The following is a 20,849-nucleotide window of genomic DNA, read 5'->3' as shown; positions in this document are numbered from 1 at the left end:
CAATGGCATTCTTCACAGAATTCAAACAAAAAATTTTACAATTCGTATAGAAACACAAAAGACCCTGAATAGCCAAAGCAATCTTGAGAAAGAAAAACGGAGCTGGAGGAAACAGGCTCCCTGACTTCAAACTCTACTACAAAGCTACAGTAATCAAGACAGTATGGTACTGGCACAAAAACAGAAATATAGATCAATGGTACAGAATAGAAAGCCCAGAGATAAACCCACGCACATATGGTCACCTAATTTATGACAAAGGAAGCAAGAATGTACAATGGAGAAAAGACAGCCTCTTCAGTAAGTGGTGCTGGGAAAACTGGACAGCTACCTGTAAAAGAATGAAATTAGAACACTACCTAACACCATACACAAAATTAAACTCCAAATGGATTAAAGACCTAAATGTAAGACCAGACACTATAAAACTCTTAGAGGAAGACATAGGAAAAACACTCTGACATAATCCACAACAAGATCTTTTTTGACCCACCTCCTAGAGTAATGGAAATAAAAACAAAAATAAACAAATGGGACCTAATGAAACTTCAAAGCTTTTGCACAGCAAAGGAAGCCATAAACAAAAGGAAAAGACAACCCTCGGAATGGGGGAAAATATTTGCAAATGAAACAACGGACAAAGGATTAATCTCCAAAATATACAAACAGCACAAGGAGCTCAGTATCAAAGAAACAAACAATTCAATTAAAAAATGGGCAGAAGACCTAAATAGACATGTCACCAAAGAAGACATACAGATGGCCAAGAGGCATATGAAAAGATGCTCAACATCACTAATTATTAGAGAAATGCAAATCAAAACTACAATGAGGTATCACCTCACACCTGTCAGAATGGCCATTATCAAAAAGTCTAGAAACAATAAAGGCTGGAAAGGGTGTGGTGAAAAGGGAACGCTCCTGCACTGTTGGTGAGAATGTAAATTGATACAACCACTATGGAGAACAGTATGAAGTTCCCTTGAAATACTAAAAATAGAACTACCATATGACCCAGCGATCCCACTACTGGGCATATACCCAGAGAAAACCGTAATTCAAAAACAGACATGAATCACAATGTTCACTGCAGCACTGTTTACAATAGCCAGGACATGGAACCAACCTAAATGTCCATCGACAGATGAATGGATAAAGAAGATGTGGCACATATATACAATGGAATATTACTCAGCCATAAAAAGAAATGAAACTGAGTTATTTGTAGTGAGGTGGATGGATGTAAAGTCTGTCATACAGAGTGAAGTAAGTCAGAAAGAGAAAAACAAATACCATATGCTAACACATATATATGGAATCTAAAAAAAAAAAAAAAGGTACTGATGAACCTAGGGGCAGGGCAGGAATAAAGACATAGACATAGAGAATGGACTGGAGGACACGGGGTGGGGGAGGGGGAAGCTGGGGCAAAGTGAGAGTAGCATCGACATATGTACACTGCTGAATAACAGATAGCTAGTGGGAAGCAGCAGCATAACACAGGGAGATCAGCTCGGTGCTTTGTGACCACCTAGAGGGGTGGGATAGGGAGGGTGGGAGGGAGGCTCAAGAGGGAGGGGATATGGGGATATATATATATGCATATGGCTGATTCACTTTGTTGTACAACAGAAACTAACACAGTATTGTGCAGCAGTTATACTCCAATAAAGATCTATTTTTAAAAAGTGATTCATATAAAATTTTTTTAAATAAAATAAATTTAGGGCATTCCCTGGCCGTCCAGTAGTTAGGACCCTGTGCTTCCACTGCTGGGGGCATGGGTTCAATCCCTGGTCGGGGAACTAAGATCCCATATGCCCTGTGGCACAGCCAAAAAAATAATAATAAATAAATTTTAAAAGACGTGACTCAGATCCCCTTCTCCAGTTATCAACGAAATCAACATTATCTCTTCGTTTCTTAAGATTTGATTCTAAAGAAGGAAGTTGGTATCATTATATCAGACTCGAATTCAATCAGAAAGAAAAGCATCTTTGTAGCACAATCATCTAAAATCGCAAACTTCAACAACCTTAAAAATAGCTGATTGAAGTAATCACAGAGAAGGACAATTAAGTAAATCTGAAACAAATGCTGATGCTAAAGCTCATTTCAACTTTAAGAGAACAATATGAACAAAAAGTCACAAGTTTGATGGGAAATTTCCATTCTGGTCATATTAAGTATTTTAATTACATCTGTTAATCTGGGGATATGCTCTGCAACTGGGAAATCATGAAGCAAATTTAACAGAATTGCTCTTTCAGAAAAGAATGATCACTCATCAAAACCTCTGAAAGATTAAAACTATAATTCTGAAAAAATAATTTTTTTTGCTTTGCTCCACCTTTTTTTTTTTCTTTTTTTCTTGATATAGTAAATGCCGCGAGGCTCTGACCCAGCTTCAGAAAAAGAGCCAGTAGAGTGGATTCGGGAGGAAAAAAATATATATCCAATTGAGGATGAGCAAAAGGGTAACAGGGATTAAGAACTGACATGGAAAAGGAACACCCTAAAAGTATGTATATAAGGGCCAAAAAGGCAGCTTGCAAATAGGCTCTTCCCGATCACCTCTCCTCCTCACCTGGACAAACCAACCCTTTGCAGGAACACCATGTCTTGCTCATCTCGCGTGTCCTCCTCCAGGTCTGGTGGCAGCAGCTTCAGCAGCGGAAGCAGATGCAGTCTTGGGGGAGGCTCTGCCTGGGGATTCCGAAGAGGGGCCGGCAGCTGTGGCCTGAGTCGGGGCTCCAGCAGGGGCTTTGGAGGCAGCTTTGGAGGGGGTTTTGGTAGCTGCTCAATAGGGGGCAGTTTGGGAGGAGCTTCAGGCTCTGGGATTGGCTTTGGTGGAGGTGCTGGATTCGGCGGGGGGTGCTAGCGGAGGCTTCTACAGCTATGGTGGTGGTATGGGTGGTGGTGTTGGCCGTGGGGGGCTTTTCTCTGGAGGTGAAAAGCAAACCATGCAGAACCTCAATGACTGGCTGGCCAATTACCTAGACAAAGTCAGAGCCCTGGAGGAGGCCAACGCTGATCTGGAGAACAAAATCAAGGAGTGGTATGACAAATTTGGGCCTGGGTCTGGAGACGGTGGAGCTGGAAGAGATTACAGCAAATACCATCCAATCATTGAAGACCTTAGGAATCAGGTGAGACACTAGCCATGGCTGAATTTCTATTACTTCTGTAGCTTTCCCATGTATTCAGATCATGGACCATAATGATGAATTTAAATCAAGGAATTATTTGAAAATATATTTGTTTTGTTGTATATGTAAAATGGGACTTGGTGTGCTTTAACTATGACAGTATTGTATACACGACATCCAACCACATTAATTTTGTTTGCATCTTACATTTGAGTGTTTCTACATAAGAGTAAAATTTATACAATGCCAGGTAGCTAATTAACATAAGAGTGATGGCTATGAGTTGACACAAGCTTCATCTAATTATTTCATGATTAATTCTGGCAGGTTGACGTATTTTAGTGTCTTGCTACATTTAAATAGTCTTACAACTATTTTCCTTCCTAGAAAATCTGGTGCAAATATTGTATGAGAATGTGGTAGAATCTAAAATGTTTAGCCACGGTTGTATGGGAAGTATATTTTTAAAGACTTTTTTGGAAGTGGAATTCATGTTTCACACTGTTTCTGAAAGAGCCCATAGAACAACTGATCTTGCAAAGCAGCAGAAATATTCAGAGGATTGTGTTCTGTAAAACAATGTTCCATGCCCATTCCAATAAATGTGCAAGCTGTTAATTTTTGCAGAAAGATATCTAAATACATTAGGATTATCAATGCAGCCGTCATTACTAAGCAAATTTTCAAAGCAATTCACCTTTAAAAGACAACTCAGGAGACATCCACTCTCACAGGTGGACATGTAGACACAGGTAAAAAGCATCCATGATTTATTCACTATTATTGTCTCTTCTAGATCCTTACTGCCACTATTGAAAATGCTGGAATTGTTCTGCAAACTGACAATGCCAGACTCACTGCTGATGACTTCAGACTGAAGTAAGAAAAATGAAGACTTGAAAACAAACGTCCTAGGGGAAATAAAATTCAATCCCTTGGCTTAGTTTACTCTAAATTTTAAAGAAACCTTTTAGGGGATCAAGACCTGAATTCACAAACATCCCAAGGGTACATTTTAAAAACCATCATTCCACCAACAAGAAAAGAAAGGCAATTTCAGGATGAAATTTTTGTTATCAAAAATATTGGCCATCAATAGAATTAATGTAAGGCTCAGATTTTTCTTTACAAGGGAAAAACCCCTAAGAGAAAACTTAGCTTTCAATGATCAAATTGGTCAGGGGAGAAAATATTTTGTTGAATATGTAAGAATGGACTGTACTCTTTGAAATGGGCTGTACTGTACCCTTCCAGATTCAAGAACGAGCTGCATCTCCGGCAGACCGTGGAGGCTGACATCAATGGCCTGCGGAAAGTCCTGGATGACCTGACCATGACTCGCTCTGACTTGGAGATGCAGATCGAGAGCCTCACAGAGGAGCTGGCCTTCCTGAAGAAGAACCACCAGGAGGTAGGAACACGGTCCACGATTAAATGACTCTGGCCTACAGAGTTTCCCCCACATCCATTCTATGACAGTAAATTCCATCTGGATGGATTTCCAACTTCTATAACCGGGGGAGAAAAGTAATGATGAGAAAATTATATGTGAATTTGTTGGGTTCTTTTTTCCCTTCATGTCCTAGTTTCAACTTTTTGTTGGCTTAAGCACATTTTAGGAAGTCATTGCTTTTCAGTTTTCATCACTCTGGTCTATTTTCCCTTCATGCTAGGAAATGAAGAGTATGCAAGGAAGCTCCGGAGGGGATGTGACCGTAGAACTGAACCCAGGGACAGACCTGACTAAGTTACTGAATGACATGAGGGCACAGTATGGGGAGCTCGCTGAGCAGAACCGCCGCGAGGCTGAAGAGCAGTTCAACAAGCGGGTAGATCATCACCCTGAGCCTCCGAGCCCTGCCCGCGGCCACACACGCGCCACTTCCGCTCATCTCATCAGCCCCATCTCATCAGCCTCATCTCATCATCAGCCTGCAACGAGACTGCATTTTATTTGTATTTAGAGCGCATCTCTGCAAGCACAGATCTCTACCGATGCTGATGCCAGGTCAGCCAGTTCCACCAAGAATGAGATCACAGAACTGAAACGCACTCTGCAAGCCCTGGAAATTGAGCTGCAGTCCCAACTGGCCATGGTTTGTGCAAAGAGCTTTGCAAAAATCTCCAATGGAGCGATTCGGTTTTCTTTGCCAAGATGTTCCACTTGGCACATAATAAAAGCAGGATTAGGGAGGACTGTATTGCGGTTGTCGAAAGCATAAGACATTCCAGTTAAAAGTAATATATCTATTTCCATAAAAGATTTCATTTTTAAAAAGTAATGGCAGCAAAAATTAAGGAAGCAATGATAGAGCAATAGAGGTTGTAACTCATGGAAAGTGCATTTCTCCTAGTATCTTATAAAATGTATTTTTTTAATCATCCAATGATTTATTTTCATCATGAAATTTTTATTTGCTTTTTCCCTTAGAAAAGCTCCCTGGAAGGGACCTTGGCTGACACGGAGGCTGGCTACATGGCACAGCTGTCACAAATTCAGATGCAGATCAGCAGCCTGGAGGAGCAGATCTGCCAGATCCGGGGTGAGACTGAATGCCAGAACACAAGAGTATGAGCAGCTGTTGGACATCAAGACCCGCCTGGAGATGGAGATTGATACCTACCACCGCCTGCTTGATGGAGAAGGAGGGTAAATGAAAGACAGGAACATGCTAAACGCAGACCTTGGTGTATTTACATTATGAAACCAAAAAGGGGTTTGGGGACCAGACTTGTATTTATAAAGTAAGAGAGTCCAATCAAATGACAGCTGCCTTCATGGGAAAGAGCCCTCTGCATGGAGGGTTTCTCCTGCCTTTGCAAACTGCAAAGGAAAACAATTCTTTTTTTTTCCAGTGGTTCTGGTTTTGGAGGATCTAATTTTAGAAACTCGGGATCAGAAACACGGGGTCCAGAAACACCGGATCCAGGGATTCATCCACGTCTAGTGACTCAAGATCTGGAAGCTGTTCTGTCCAAGGAAGATGTAGATATTTTTTTTCATGTTCCTGATAATTTTATAATTGAAACATAAAGGCACACATTGCTGTCATATAAAAAGTGTATACTAGTGTTCACGTCATCTTACCCAGACAGAACATACTCAGTGAATGCATTTGGATTTCTCTTGATCTATGTTTCTGTGACAGTTTCCAGGCTGACATTGTGATTCTTTGATTTTCAGATCCAAGCAAGACTAGAGTGACTAAGACCATCGTAGAGGAGGTGGTGGATGGCAAAGTTGTCTCATCTCAAGTCAGCAATGTTTCTGAGGTGAAACTGAAATAGGCAATTTCCAGATCAACAAGAGTGTCCTTCAGAGAAAAAAATCCAAAAGACACGAATGAAGAAGTTGCATCAATCTAGCCATCCTTCCGGATAACTTCGGGAAAAAGTTTCCATACAGAAATAGATGACTAACCAATTTTTCTGCATCTTTTTCTTTTCTTATTAGAATTTTCTTGAAAAAGTTGAAATGACAGCTTTGCTCTAATTGTTTCTATGCTTCAATAAATTTACTTCTGCAAGTCAACTAAATTATTTCGGAATTTTTTAAAAGAAATGCAATATTTTACCCAGAAATGAAGCTCTAGATTATGATCTAGCTGCATTATCGTTACAAATAATAATGTACACATTATTCATTATTTACATAGTGTCTTCTTCATGAGAATGAAAATTATAGCCATTTTGTATGTGGGAAATTTTAACATCACATTAGAACTCAGTGATAGCTGAAATTAGACCTCAGTGTCCCTAAAACTACAGCCAACAGCTTAGCCCACCAAAAAGGATGAGATTGAATAATCAGTCTATAATTAATTAATGTCTAGTTTCTTTATGTCCATCACTGAACTGAGTATTTCATGAGATAAAAAGAAACATAAGGGACTTCCCTGGTGGTCCAGTGGGTAAGACTCTGCTCTCCCAGTGCAGGGAGCCCGGGTTTGATCCCTGGTCAGGGAACTAGATCCCACATGCCGCAACTAAGACCCAGTGCAGCCAAAATTAATTAATTAATTAGTTAATTTTTAAAAAAGAAACATAAGATATACCTCCTACTTCAAGAAGCTTACATTTTAGATGAAGAGGAAAGCTAAAAATACAAAGAAGATAGCAGACAATACAGGATGTTAACAGTGAAGGGCTTGATTCCACAGTATCCACCAGAAGTGCCACAGGAATCTGACAGTGCATGTTTGCAGAGCATTTAGGAGACTGGTCAAAATAAAAGTCTTGGGAAGGAAGATGGGATATGTGATATGGTGCCAGATTTCCAAAAACCTTGAAAGTCCCAAACGGAAGAGATGCTCAGATATTTGCTCCCTTGTCAAATCTAGCCACACCTCTAACCAAAAATTGTCACTTAGCCAAGCTGGTGTTTCCTATTCCCACTCTCCATTGCTGAAGTCTTTTACCCCATGTGTGGTCCACAGAGCTCTGTCTTGTCTTGCTTGGGAAACGAAGCCTGTTAAAGTAGGGTAGCGGGTGGTACAGGTCAGTCTCAGGAAGAAACAGGCAAAGGACAAAGCCAGGCTGGGTAAGGACTTTCCCACTCAAGGAATTTAATATGACCAGCCCACAAATTAGATCATCAATCCCACAAGCCAGTCCTTAAGAAAAGGACATGGGACTTGGCATAAAAACCCAAATTAAAAATTACAAAAGAGTAAACCTGAATGTAATTCATGTAAATTGTACCTTCAAATATAAAATCAATAAGAGCTGCATGAGAGTATCAAACCTTAATAATAAAAACAACCAAATAATGTAGTTTGTTTTCCTCTAGGCACATTGAATAAAACATAAAAAAATGAATCTGTAGGCACTCCGTAACCACAGAATGAAGTTAATAGCTAAGCATCAACCACTATTCAGAGAAAAAGAGCAATACTGTCTTAAGTCAAACATATGTTTCCCATCAAAGCATTACAGCAAATTAGACCTTGGATGTTTCTCCTCTACTGAAAAGTTAAGAAATATGAACTCGCTGATTCAGCCTGGATTAAAGAGAGAAGGACAGACATGGAAACCAGCTGTATGTGGCCTCCCATCACAGTCACATCGGGAAAGCCTCTCTCCATGAGTCTTCCCACGTCCAGTCTTCTAGTCCTGTACCACCTGGGACCTATGTTTACAGCTAGTATTAGCCTCATGTCAGCGCAAAAGTATATGGCTACTCTGAAAATTATCTTGAGGTGAAACCCTCATTCTGGGTTTCCTTGGCATGTGTTGAGATGCTGTATTTGTACTAAATGATTGTTTACAGATATGGAAAGGGCCAGATCACAGGTGCCAACATACTGAGATGCAGTAGAATGTGCAGTAAAATGAGCTCATTCGATTTTAAAAACTGAAATTATTGAACCATTTTGGATTGTGAAATTTATTTAGAGAGCTGAATAAAATGTTAAGGATAGGGTGTTACACCTTATTATCTGCCCTAAAATTATTTTAAAACCACACAACAGGCATAGGCTTTATTTTGAAACTCTAAAGTTCAGCTCTCCAGTCGACTTTTAAGTAAGAGGAATGTGTTTCTTTTTTCTGAGAGTTGGACTTATGGGTAAGAAGGAAAAGCCAATGCCAACCTGCATATAGACGTTCATTGTTGACCTTTGATCCAGAGATTCATAAGGTTCCTCTTGTCTTTCTGACATTATCTTATCTTACCTTATCTCAAAGGACAATGGGCAAGAGCAGTGAGGATGCTGGAGGTGGCATCCATCCTCATAGAGATTAGAAACAAGAGACAAGGGACTTCCTTGCTAGCTCAGTGGTTAAGAATCTGCCTGCCAATGCGGGGGACATGGGTTCGGTCCCCGGTCCGGGAAGATCCCACATGCCGCTGAGCAGCTAAGCCCGTGTGCCACAACTACTAAGCCTGCACTCTAGAGCCCACGAGCCACAACTACTGAGCCCACGTGCCACAACTACTGAAGCCCGTGTGCCTAGAGCCCGTGCTCTGCAACAACAGAAGACACTGCAATGAGAAGCCCGCGCACCGCAATGAAGAGTAGCCCCTGATCACTGCAACTAGAGAAAGCCCGCACGCAGCAACAAAGAACCAATGCAGCTAAAACTAAATAAATAAATTAATGTATAAATTTATTTAAAAAAAAAAAAGAAAGAAGAGACAAGGTTTATAGTAGGAAGAGAAGAGGAAACATCCAAAGGATTTGAGACCCTGCAGAAAGTAGCCTAAACTTGCTTCATGAAGTCACAGAATTAGACAGTGTTCAAAAGACCTACAAGAGGAGACAGAGTGATGAATATAAATCACCCAGAACATAGCTCAAGTAATAGCCTCCAAACAATCTCAAGTAACAAAATACTGCAAGTAATAAATCACTTAAAAAAATTATCAGCAGCTCAAATATGACACCTGAAGAACAGGAAATACTGGTCAAGCTCTTTTAAAAACATTTACTCATTTTTAATATCAATGTCAATATAAAATGATCCAGTGGAAAGAAGCAAACATTGAGATAACACTTTTTTCTTATTATAAAAGTAATTTATATTTATTGAAGACAGTTTAGAAAATGCAAATTAAAAGAAGAAAATTAAAATCCCTCATAACCCCACTATCTAACATAACCACTGTTGATATCGTGGCATGTATTGGTCACACTCTTTTTTCTTTTTTTCCCCCAGCTTTATTGAGACATAATTGACATACAACCTTGTGTAAGTTTAGGGTGTACAATGTATACATTTGATACACTTACCATTGCAAAATGATGACCCCCATAGCCTTAGCTAACACCTCCATCATGTCACATAATTACCATCTCTTTTTTTTTTAGGTTATTTTTATATAATTTTTAAAGGTTACTTTCCATTCACAGTTACTACAAAATATTGGCTCTATTCCCCACGTTGTACAATATACATCCTTGAGCCTATCTTACAGCCAATAGTTTGTACCTCCCACTCCCCCACCCCTCTATTGCCCCTCCTCCCCACTGGTAACCACTAGTTTTCAACCACTTTTTTTTTAACGTTAGTATTCAAATGGCATATAAAGGACAAGCCCAAGGTGCATCACAGATCTAGCATGTGTAAAATGCATAGACTCCTAGAGACAGAGAGAGGTGTGAGAAAGTGTTTATTTTGCTGACTGAACCACAAGGAACAGGAAAGCACATGAGTGCTCATTACAAAACTACAAGGGGATGTTCATTACATGACTTCTGCTTGCTTCTCAGTGATGCAACAGCACTGGGTAGTGTTCAGAAGATCTACAGAGAAGCAAAACAAACTACAAAAATAAAAGTCATGGGGGCTTACCTGGTGGCGCAGTGGTTGAGAATCTGCCTGCCAATGCAGGGAACACGGGTTCGAGCCTGGTCTGGGAAGATTCCACACGCCGCGGAGCAACTAGTCCCGTGAGCCACAACTACTGAGCCTGCGCGTCTGGAGCCTGTGCTCCGCAACAAGAGAGGCCGCGATAGTGAGAGGCCCGCGCATCGCGATGAAGAGTGGCCCCCGCTTGCAGCAACTAGAGAAAGCCCTCGCACAGAAACGAAGACCCAACACAGCCAAAAATAAATAATAAATAAATACTAAATTTAAAAAAATTTTTTTAATAAAATAAAAGTCATATTGCCAGAGCCATCCTTTAAAAGGAAAAAGAAAAAACTACCCCCAAAAAAGTATTGTTATAATATCCTACTAATGTATGTCTATAAGTTACAATAGAAAAATTTACATTGACTTCCACATCGATTTGTCAGGAAATCATTCACAGCTTTTAGGAGAATTTCATTATCTTTCTTGAAACGGAGGCAGGAACCACCCAGAAGTGGGAGAGCAGGAAAAATATCAAACTCAGTCCAGAAACACTGGTTGGCTGTCAGCTGGGAAGGACCAGTGACGTTTCAAAGACAGGTATTGTATTCCAGCCTACCCACCGCAGAACTTGTCCAAAGATCTGGAAGCTGTTTTCAGGAAACTGCAGCAGTCAAGGAGAATATGTTATAATATAATATAGAGTTATGATATGGAGTATCCTAAGAAATTAAGAAAACAAGGCCACTTCCTTTGGGAAGCTAATACATATTCCTTTGAGAATTCTCTCAGAGATTGACCATTTCTCATAATCTGACAACAATTAAGACCTGTCAGGAACTTCCCTGGTGGCACGGTGGTTAAGACTCCGCGCTCCCAATGCAGGGGGCCCAGGTTCGATCCCTGGTCAGGGAACTAGATCCCATGTGCATGCCACGACTAAGAGTTCACATGGCGCAACTAAGGAGCCTGCAAGCCACAATTAAGGAGCCCACTGGCCGCAACTAAGACCTGGCGCAACCAAATAAATAAATAAAATAAATATTAAAAAAAAAGACCTGTCAGATTCCTTAATACCCTTAGACCCAGAGATCTGGTATGTGCAAGGGTGTTTGTTGCATTGTTTTCTAAAAAAGTAAAACATGGAAACAGCCTGAATGGCCATCAATAAAGAATAAACTACGTGCATTCAGACAATGGAATACAACATAGCCATTAAAAAGAATGCATTGAACAGAAACAGACTCACAGACATAGAGAACAGACTTGTGGTTGCCAAGGGGCAGGGATCAAGTGGGAGTTTGGGATTAGCATATGCAAACTATTATATATAAAATAAATAAACAACAAGGTCCTACTGTATAACACAGGGAACTATATTCAATATCCTGTGATAAACCATAATGGAAAAGAATATACAAAAAGAATGTATATATACGTATAACAGAGTCACTTTGCTGTACAGCAGAAATTACCACAACATTGTAAATCAACTATACTTCAATAAAAAATAAAAAAATTTTTAAAAGAATGCATTAAATCTTTGTGTAGTAACCTGGTAATATATCTATGATATTTCCTTAAGTAAAAAAGCAAAATGCTCAGTCAGTACATATAATACATTTGTGTTAAAAAAAAAAAAAAATACTAAAGGGGGACAGGAGAAAGTAAACCTTATGTATTTGTATGTTTGTGTGAGCATAGAAAAATGTGCCCACACCAAAAGGTTAGCGGTGATTACCTGATCGGGCCTGGTGAGGAACTTGTGGGCAGGGAAGAAGAATGTGCAATTTCTCTTAATACATCTGCTAACTGCTTGACTTAGTCTGTGGTGTAGGCATTGCTTTTGTATTTGAAAGTAACTTAGAAAAAAGTGCAACTGTTTGTGGTTCCACTCATGATGTAAAAGCATTACAATGAACTAGTAGGTCTGTAATTAGTGTAAATTGGCATTGTTATAAGTGATGTCAAGCATAATAACTTTTCGAGCCAACCAAAAAAGAGGAATATAAGATGAATTCAGAGGAAAAAAGGAATCTGCATTTCATAAGCACTTACTATGTATATAAATACCTTGTATCTATATGCTTTATTCTACTTAATCCTCAAACCCTATGATGTAGATATTACTGTTCCTGTTTAACTGATGAAGAAAATCTAGCTTGGAGAGGTCAAATCATTTATTCAAAGTCACAGGGCAAGTAAGGGGAAGAATTAGAAACTGAAGGCCTGTCTTCCTAATCCCCAAAGCTGTGTTCTTTCCACTCCACCAACATAAATGAAGGTCTACCTTTTCCTATATTAAACTCACAAAGTAGCCTCGTCCTGTAAAAGGTACCCAAAAAAGGACTGTATATTTCCATTTTTTCCAGAACTGTTTCTCCCCCACCTAAAGTAAACAAGCAGGCTTTAAAATTCCCAGAACACTTCTCCATTGTGATGAGAGGAGGAAATTTTCAAAGCTGGAGACGGGAAGTACTAACAAAGGTGGCGCTCAGCCTGAGTTCAGAATAGAAAACAGGATACTAAATGCCCCTTTGGCCATTAAAACTGAAGCTGGATTTCTCATAGCGGGCAAAACCAGGGGAAGACCAGCTTTCAAAGTAGGACAGGAGGGCTTCCCTGGTGGCGCAGTGGTTGAGAATCTGCCTGCCAATGCAGGGGACACGGGTTCGAGCCCTGGTCTGGGAAGATCCCACATGCCGCGGAGCAACAAAGCCCGTGAGCCACAACTACTGAGCCTGCACGTCTGGAGCCTGTGCTCCGCAACAGGAGAGGCCACGACAGTGAGAGGCCCGCGCACCGCGATGAAGAGTGGCCCCCGCTCGCTGCAACTGGAGAAAGCCCTCGCGCACAGAAACGAAGACCCAACACAGCCAAAAATAAATAAATAAACAAAGTAGGACAGGAGCTGCGTCCTGGCAAAGTCAAGTGCAGCATCTCGAAGGGAGCTTCATAATCTCACCCTGGCAGCAAAGGTGGGGGATGAGACAGGTGAGGCACATATTTCATTGAAAACTAAATTTTTATGCACAAGAAGTACAGATGATATGCAACCTAAGCAAGAGCCTTTCTTTTTTTTTTTTAACATCTTTATTGGAGTATAACTGCTTTACAATGGTGTGTTAGTTTCTGCTTTATAACAAAGTGGATCAGTTATACATATATATATGTTCCCATATCTCTTCCCTCTTGCGTCTCCCTCCTACCCTCCCTATCCCACCCCTCTAAGTGGTCACAAAGCACTGAGCTGACCTCCTTGTGCTATGCGGTTGCTTCCCACTAGCTATCTATTTTACGTTTGGTAGTGTATATATGTCTGTGCCACTCTCTCACTTTGTCACAGCTTACCCTTCCCCCTCCCCATATCCTCAAGTCCATTCTCTAGTAGGTCTGTGTCTTTATTCCCGTCTTGCCCCTAGCAAGAGCCATTCTTAAATTTTTATAATAAGATGGTGAGGAAAGTTTACAAGGAACTTTGTAAAGAACTAACACATGTGTTTTGAGAAATGTAAGCATAGTCCAAGCATCCACCTCTTAGACTTGAAAAACCTCTATTGGTACAATGCATAACTGAGATGATTAGTGCCTGGAATTTACTGACCTTGTGGAAAGAGCTTTTCATGCTCTCACAATCTCTGTCAATTAAGTCTTACACCCTCATCTTTAGAGGCATACACATCGCTTTTAGCTTTACTCGTTGCTGGCAGCTATCTGTGAAATAAATTACTTCAAATAATGTTTTCTTAGTTTGCCTAAGATCAAGAAGTCAGATTGTTAAATCTCCGTGTTTTTATGCAAACAAGGGCTCCATTGCACCATTTCAAAATGAGGTCATTTTGCTTTCCCCACTGGGCGCTCCACACCCAAAAGTTTCCCTGAAGATCCAATATTAGTGCCTGTGATTTCTATCACAATCATAGCAGCTTAAAAAAAATCACACAATTTTAATGATACAAATGAACTTAGTTACAAAACAGAAACAGACTCACAGACATAGAAAACAAACTTATAGTTACCAAAGGGGAAGGGCAGTGGGGGAGGCAGGTAGAGAGATAAATTAGGAGTTGGGGATTAGCAGATACAAACTCCTATACGTAAAATAAACAACAAGGTCCTTCTGTATAGCACAGGGAACTATATTCAATATCTTATAATAAATTATAATGAAAACGAATATATATAGTATAACTGAATCACTTTGCTATACACCAGAATCTAACACAACATTGTAAATCAACTATACTTCAATTAAAAAAAAAAAATCACACAATTTTAAAGAGTTAGGTGGTGACTTTTATTCCAACCTCCCACCCAGAACAGAAATTCTTCCTGAAGGATGATTCTAGGCCTCAAGTCTCCGGTTGAAGGTGACCAGAGCTTGGAAAGTTCCTGACTTGGTAAGTCAGGACATCCAATTTAAGAACAGATGTAATGTTAAAAAAGTTTTCTTTATGTAGAGCCAGCTCTGTCTCCTTGTGTAACTTTCAGCAATTTGATCCTGGTTCAGGCCTTGGGAGCTGTTTTTAAATGGCCATGCGTCTTCTCTTTTCTAAACAAAAATCCCAGTTTCTTTAGCCATGCCTCATGTGACATTGTTTCCATACTCTTCATTATCTGGACCACATGCTGATATAACGGACATATTTGTAGTTAAATAGTCTCCTAAAATATGGTACCCAGAACTAAACACCAGGTTCAAGAGCAGAGGGAGGATGGTCCCTGGACTTTGTAATTCTTTTACTGCAGTCTAGCTGGCAGCCACAACTCTGTTGAGGGGGACTTCTGCAGAGGCACTTTATCATTCACCTGATGTGTTGTTCTCTTTTGTGTTTTTAACTCAGAGAACTTCACTTTTAAAATTTTACTTTTTTTACAAAATCTTATTTATTGGGGGGTCATCCTTTCAGCCTGAAAGATTTTATAATATATGTTCAACTCTCTATTCAACATATTACATATATTTGGGGTCATTTAGAAGAAAAGCAACAACCATAAAACCTAAAAACGCAGATATTATCACACTCGCAGCCCCACACTTGCCAATAGCAGATATCAGCTTGACATTTATGTTTCCTAAATATGTCATTTGAAAATTTTATTCTTTGTGGAATTGTTTCAACTTTAACAGAAGTTTTAAGGAATGTTTATTTGATGACTAGGGTGTTTGAAGACAGGAACAGGCTCAGACTTCCCCTTAAGTGCAATGAAGCCAAGGCCATGAGAGAGAGAACATCAAGTGACACCAAGTTTATTGACCAAAAATATTGTCCTTCTAGCGGGACAGCTTTCATTAAAGATAGATAGACTACGAAGCAGAAACAGACTCACAGACATAGAGAACAGACTTGTGGTTGCCAAGGGGGAGGGGGTGGGGGAGGGATGCATTGGGAATTTGGGATTAGCAGATGCAAACTATTATATACAGAATGGATACACAACAAAGTCCTACTGTATAGCACAGGGAACAATATTCAATATCCTGTGATAAACCATAATGGAAAAGAATATAAAAAAGAATATATATATATATGTGTGTGTGTGTATATATATACATATATATATATATATATAATTGAATCAGTTTGCTGTACAGCAGAAATTAACACAATGTTGTAAATCAACTTGACTTCAATTTAAAAAAACTGAAAAAAAGATAGATGATAGATCGATGGATAGATAGACAGACATAGATAGATAGATGGATAGATAGATGAAGAAAAATACACTTTGTAATATGGAAATCATGGGGGGAAGGGACTTCTCCATGTTAGTAAGGAATTGGGGGAGGGGAAGTGCAGCATGTCATGGTTATTATCTCCAAGATGAGTATTTCTGCTACAATTCAGGATCTGCATGTGTCAATTTAACTGCAAAAGGAACAAGAAGCAGCCACTGCAGAGGTTTATAAGAACCTGGAGAAACTTACAAGTTTGCTGTTTAACACTATATTGTATCAGTTCCTCCATTTCACTTTAACTTTTTGAGGGTCCTACACTTTCATAAATTAAGAATATAAAATTAGGGAATTCCCTGGCGATCCACTGGTTAGGACTTGGTGCTTTCACTGCCGAGGGCCCAGGTTCAATCCCTGGTCAGGGAACTAAGATCCCACAAGCCATGCAGCATGGCCAAAAAATTAAAAAAGAATATAAAATTAGATAGCATTGATTACTTTGAAAGTCCAAGGCAAGCTTTAAGAAAATTTTAAAACTTAACATTTTATTTTTCTACAATTGACGAAATTCAAGAAAAACATAACAAGAGACTATTAAAATGAATCAGACCCTTTTCTCTTCCTACGTCTTATTGTTACTTACTGTACAGGGTACATAGGCTAAGGATCAGTCACTTTCTGTTACTTCACCAGAAATCCCTAAAGTTGATTTCAAATAGCTTCATCTGAAAAGATGGCATACTTATCATACAATTCCAAAGGAAAATAAAGTGTAATAATCAAAGTCATATAAAAAATATGAGGGCAGAAATTCCATATGGGAAAATACAGGTTTAACTAGGCTGATACCATGTAAATATTCTCGGCTCCATTTCTCCAATGTTAGAAAATAGATACCTGAAAGCATTTTCTGTGCCTTTAAGTAAATAAACTGTGGAATTTAACAAATAATTACCAAAACAATTATTTAGTATTACAGATGTCATTAAAAATCCTTAAAGTGATTCTATCAGCGATGAAACATCCACTTTATCAGCTCTAAAAGGAGTTACTAATTGATTCCTCTCAATACTCTCCTGGAGGCATTGGGTTTTGCAGGGTTGAAGCCTTTCATGTCACACTTTGCCCAAAAATCAAGTCTATGGCAATTAGTCTCTGGTCAAGGGAAAGGAAGACTTGTAGGGGGGAAATGTGGTTTAGGTGGCTTCTGGGGAGCTTTTTCCACCAACTTCGGGAGTGCCAACTTGGGAGCAGGTGACGGAAGAATAGGATAAGAAATCTAAATGACCGTTTCACAGTTTACCTGGACCAGGTGGGGCTCTGGAGCAGGCAAATAGCATACTTGAAAATAAAATCAAAGCATCGTATAAGAAATTTTGGACCTGGAGCTAATGGTCAAGAAGAAAAGCAGAACTACAAGAAATATTACAAGATAATTGAGGAACTTCAAAACAAGGTAAGAAACTTTGCTACTGCTGGATGAAAGAACTACACTAAAAATGACAAAATATTAAAAGATTAAGAACATCTTACACATATACCTGTACTTTTCTCAATTTAACCAGATTAAGGAATTTAACAAGCAACGAAATATACCTCTTAGCAATATTAGTTTTTTTTCTAATTAGCTCACTTTTGTATAGTTCATTTTATGGAAGGAGTTGTAGAAATGTCTCCAAAATACTTAAGTGAAATTAAACTAAGTAAATTGCCTACAGTTATTCTCAAAAGAAGAGATAAATGTTATAAAGAAATATCCAGGCAATTATTTAATGTATTTGTCATTAGAGAATCATATACATCTAAACTTTCTTTGAAGACCCTGAAATTGTCATTGCTAAATACCAGTGCACAGAAGTTACAAATGTGAGTGTAACAAACACAACTTTTTTGTGTCCTGCTTTCCCAGATATCAGATGCAACCACTAACGAGACCAGCTTCATGCTGCAGACTGACAATATAAAACTAGTAGCTGACAGCTTCAGACAAAGTAAGACATGGTTACCTTCAATGGCACAATGGAAGACATAAGCCAAGGAGAGAAACACTATGTGAAGTCATGCTTATTTTTATACTGGAGTCACAAGTTATGAAAAGAGTATTTTTCTTTTTAGAAATAAATGAAATCCTAAAAATGAAAAAAATATTTTAGCTGAATACACTATAGAAGGCCATTATTTACAAGAATGTTTTGTGTTCAAATAATCACTACCTAATTTATGTTTCATAAGTAAGAATTATTCCATTTATGTAAAGTTGAAAAATGTGTACTGTACCATTATGAAATGATGTGTGGTTTAGTGATGCAAACAAAAAAGGTTAAACTAAAAAGAACAGCAAATAAAATATAAACACAAAATTCAGGGGCAGGTAGAGGGCATACAAGTGACTCAATTGTACTGGTAATGACAACGTTTCATTTCTAACCTGAGTGTGGTTCATGGGCATCTGCTGCATTGTTTTTCTCAATACTTTGTACACAGTTTATAATTATTACTTTGCATCTATTCAATAATGCTTTTAGTTTCAATAAAGTAAAAAGGCTTGAATTTTGAAGGAAGGATTTGAATAGGCAGACATGAAGCCAATATGAATGCAGGAAAAGTGATAGGATTGACCATGATTTACATGGAACTATGAGGTTGAATCTGGCAGAATAAAGAATTCACCTTTGGAGAATGACAGGGATAAGACTAGATACATGGACTAGGGTCAAACCATGGAGGGTCTTAGCTTCTCTGAGGAGTAGAAACTAATGTTAAGTTCCACAGAGAACTCTTGGAAGCTTTAGGCTTAGGAGTAACCTATCAAGGGTTGATTAAGGAAATTAATACAACCTCTGAACACAAGATGGATTGGAGTGGTGGGGATAGAGACTAGAGACGAAGTGAGTAGCTTACTGTAGCAACTCAAGGATAAATTGAAATTTTTCTGGATTGATATAATCCTGGGAGAAATAAAGAATCTGGAGACAGGATTTGGTCACTTACTAGACTTTAAAGAGCTAAGACAGGGTAAACAAAAATTTTTCAATTTTAAACCAGAATAAAAATTGGAAAGTTGGGAGGGAAAGCAGAATTGGGAGAAAAGATAATAGAGCAAGTTGTACTTATATTGAGTTTGATGTAACAATGGAATACCCAACTGGAAATATCCAATAGACAACCAGAGATACAATGGACAATTGCCTACAAGTTTCACTAAGATAAGTATGCAGAGCATGAAAAACACAGTAGTCTTAATTGGTATGTAAAATTTATTATACACAGCCAAAATCCTAACCAAGTGGTAAACAGTCGGACTTTTAGAGTACACTTTAAAAATGACTTTACAACTAATACAACTCTAGAAATTCAGAACTAAATATATTTTGAGGTATGAATTACCTCAAGAAGCACAACAGAGAGGTCCTTTCCAGAAGTGAGTCACACACAAAAATACACATATTCAGAACGGAATCATGCAAAGTCTGTCTTGCAGGTACTCAACTCAACTCAAAAGACAGTTATTGATTGTTTAGAATAGGCAAGTACAGTAATAAGGTAATATAGCTGAACTATCAAAGGTATCACATAGCATCATACAGTTGAAAAAAGATCAAAGTTAATCTTAAAAGGTTAACATTTAGGATTCTCAAAGAGAACTGAAAATGTTTCCCTAATTCTCAATCAGTGCTGACTTCAGTAAAAAGCTCTTTCAAGGTACGAGTCACTGGTTTTCTAACCACTTGGAGAAGTTTAAAAGATAATGATTTTTGAGGGTAACTGAGCTTGTAGTACCTGTGGTACCATATATCACCCAATTTCACTTCTGGAGTCAGAAATCATAGATGGTGTGAGCCGCTGGGGAGATGGGCCATTTGACAAAAGTGATTATGAAGGAGTTGAAGCTTAATGGATTAGTATAACGATTTTTTCTGAAGGCAACAGTGTGGAAATATTTGTAAAAGGTGCAGCAGAACATGGAATCACTAAATGGCAACTATTCTTGCCCTACCGACAGCTTTGTTTTTCATATAGGCTGGACTAAATTTCAGAAAGTGTATTAATTTCCCAATGTAATCATTTGTATTTTAAGCCAAAAGACATCTTAAAATGTATTAAAACTTTTTTTTTTTTTTTTACTGAATGCACCAGTGGTGTAAGAAGCAGAAGAGAAATAAAAGTCAAATTGAGAGGCCAAAAAAAATGAAAAGGACATTTTTAAATGTTCACAAATTTCAGAACATTTTATACCTCAAATAGTATTGCAGACTACAGCCTTCAAGAAATCAACAACTGTGTTAAGCACAAAATCAGAAAATGAATCTTGCACATTTTAACCTTAATACCAGATTCTTTCAAAGATAGCTCAGAAGTTATTGTTAACTACACAAAGTTATAGTTAAAAGTAAAAAGGTAGCATAGCTAAACCATCAACGGTATCATATAGGATCATACAGCTGAAAAAAGAGTGGGTTCTGTTTTACTCAATCTTTGAGATTAATATTGAGAATTTGTCAAAGAGAATACAAAACGTTTTCCTAATTCTCAAACAGTGCTGACTTCAATGAACAGCTCTTTCAAGACATGAGTAGCTAGTCTTGTGGCTGCTTGGAGAGGTTTCAAAGATAATGATTTTTCAAGGTTAAAATCTACAGACTCCAGCATTTCCTCCAAATGCTCAAAATTGTTCACGGAGGTAGAAGTATTACATTCATGTAAAATGATATGATCTATAGGTGTAATTA

General features: G+C 38.5%; 1 protein-coding gene and 1 long non-coding RNA gene across 3 annotated transcripts in view; one reads left to right on the top strand and one right to left on the bottom strand.

Moving 5' to 3' along the window:
• LOC137754895 (uncharacterized) overlaps positions 1–20,849 on the bottom strand; it is a 238,912-nt gene that overhangs the window by 191,948 nt on the left and 26,115 nt on the right. The window lies entirely within an intron of this gene.
• LOC137754888 (keratin, type I cytoskeletal 24-like) lies at positions 2,618–6,437 on the top strand. The gene is given in 11 exon segments (XM_068530824.1): positions 2,618–2,868; positions 2,870–3,149; positions 3,946–4,028; positions 4,404–4,560; positions 4,823–4,978; positions 5,114–5,245; positions 5,581–5,715; positions 5,717–5,799; positions 6,006–6,054; positions 6,057–6,135; positions 6,334–6,437. Coding segments are annotated over 11 exon segments (1,509 nt in total).

Source organism: Eschrichtius robustus, chromosome 20 (assembly GCF_028021215.1).
Source record: "Eschrichtius robustus isolate mEscRob2 chromosome 20, mEscRob2.pri, whole genome shotgun sequence".
Lineage (NCBI taxonomy): Eukaryota > Metazoa > Chordata > Mammalia > Artiodactyla > Eschrichtiidae > Eschrichtius > Eschrichtius robustus.
This window is presented reverse-complemented; position numbering and strand designations above follow the sequence as displayed.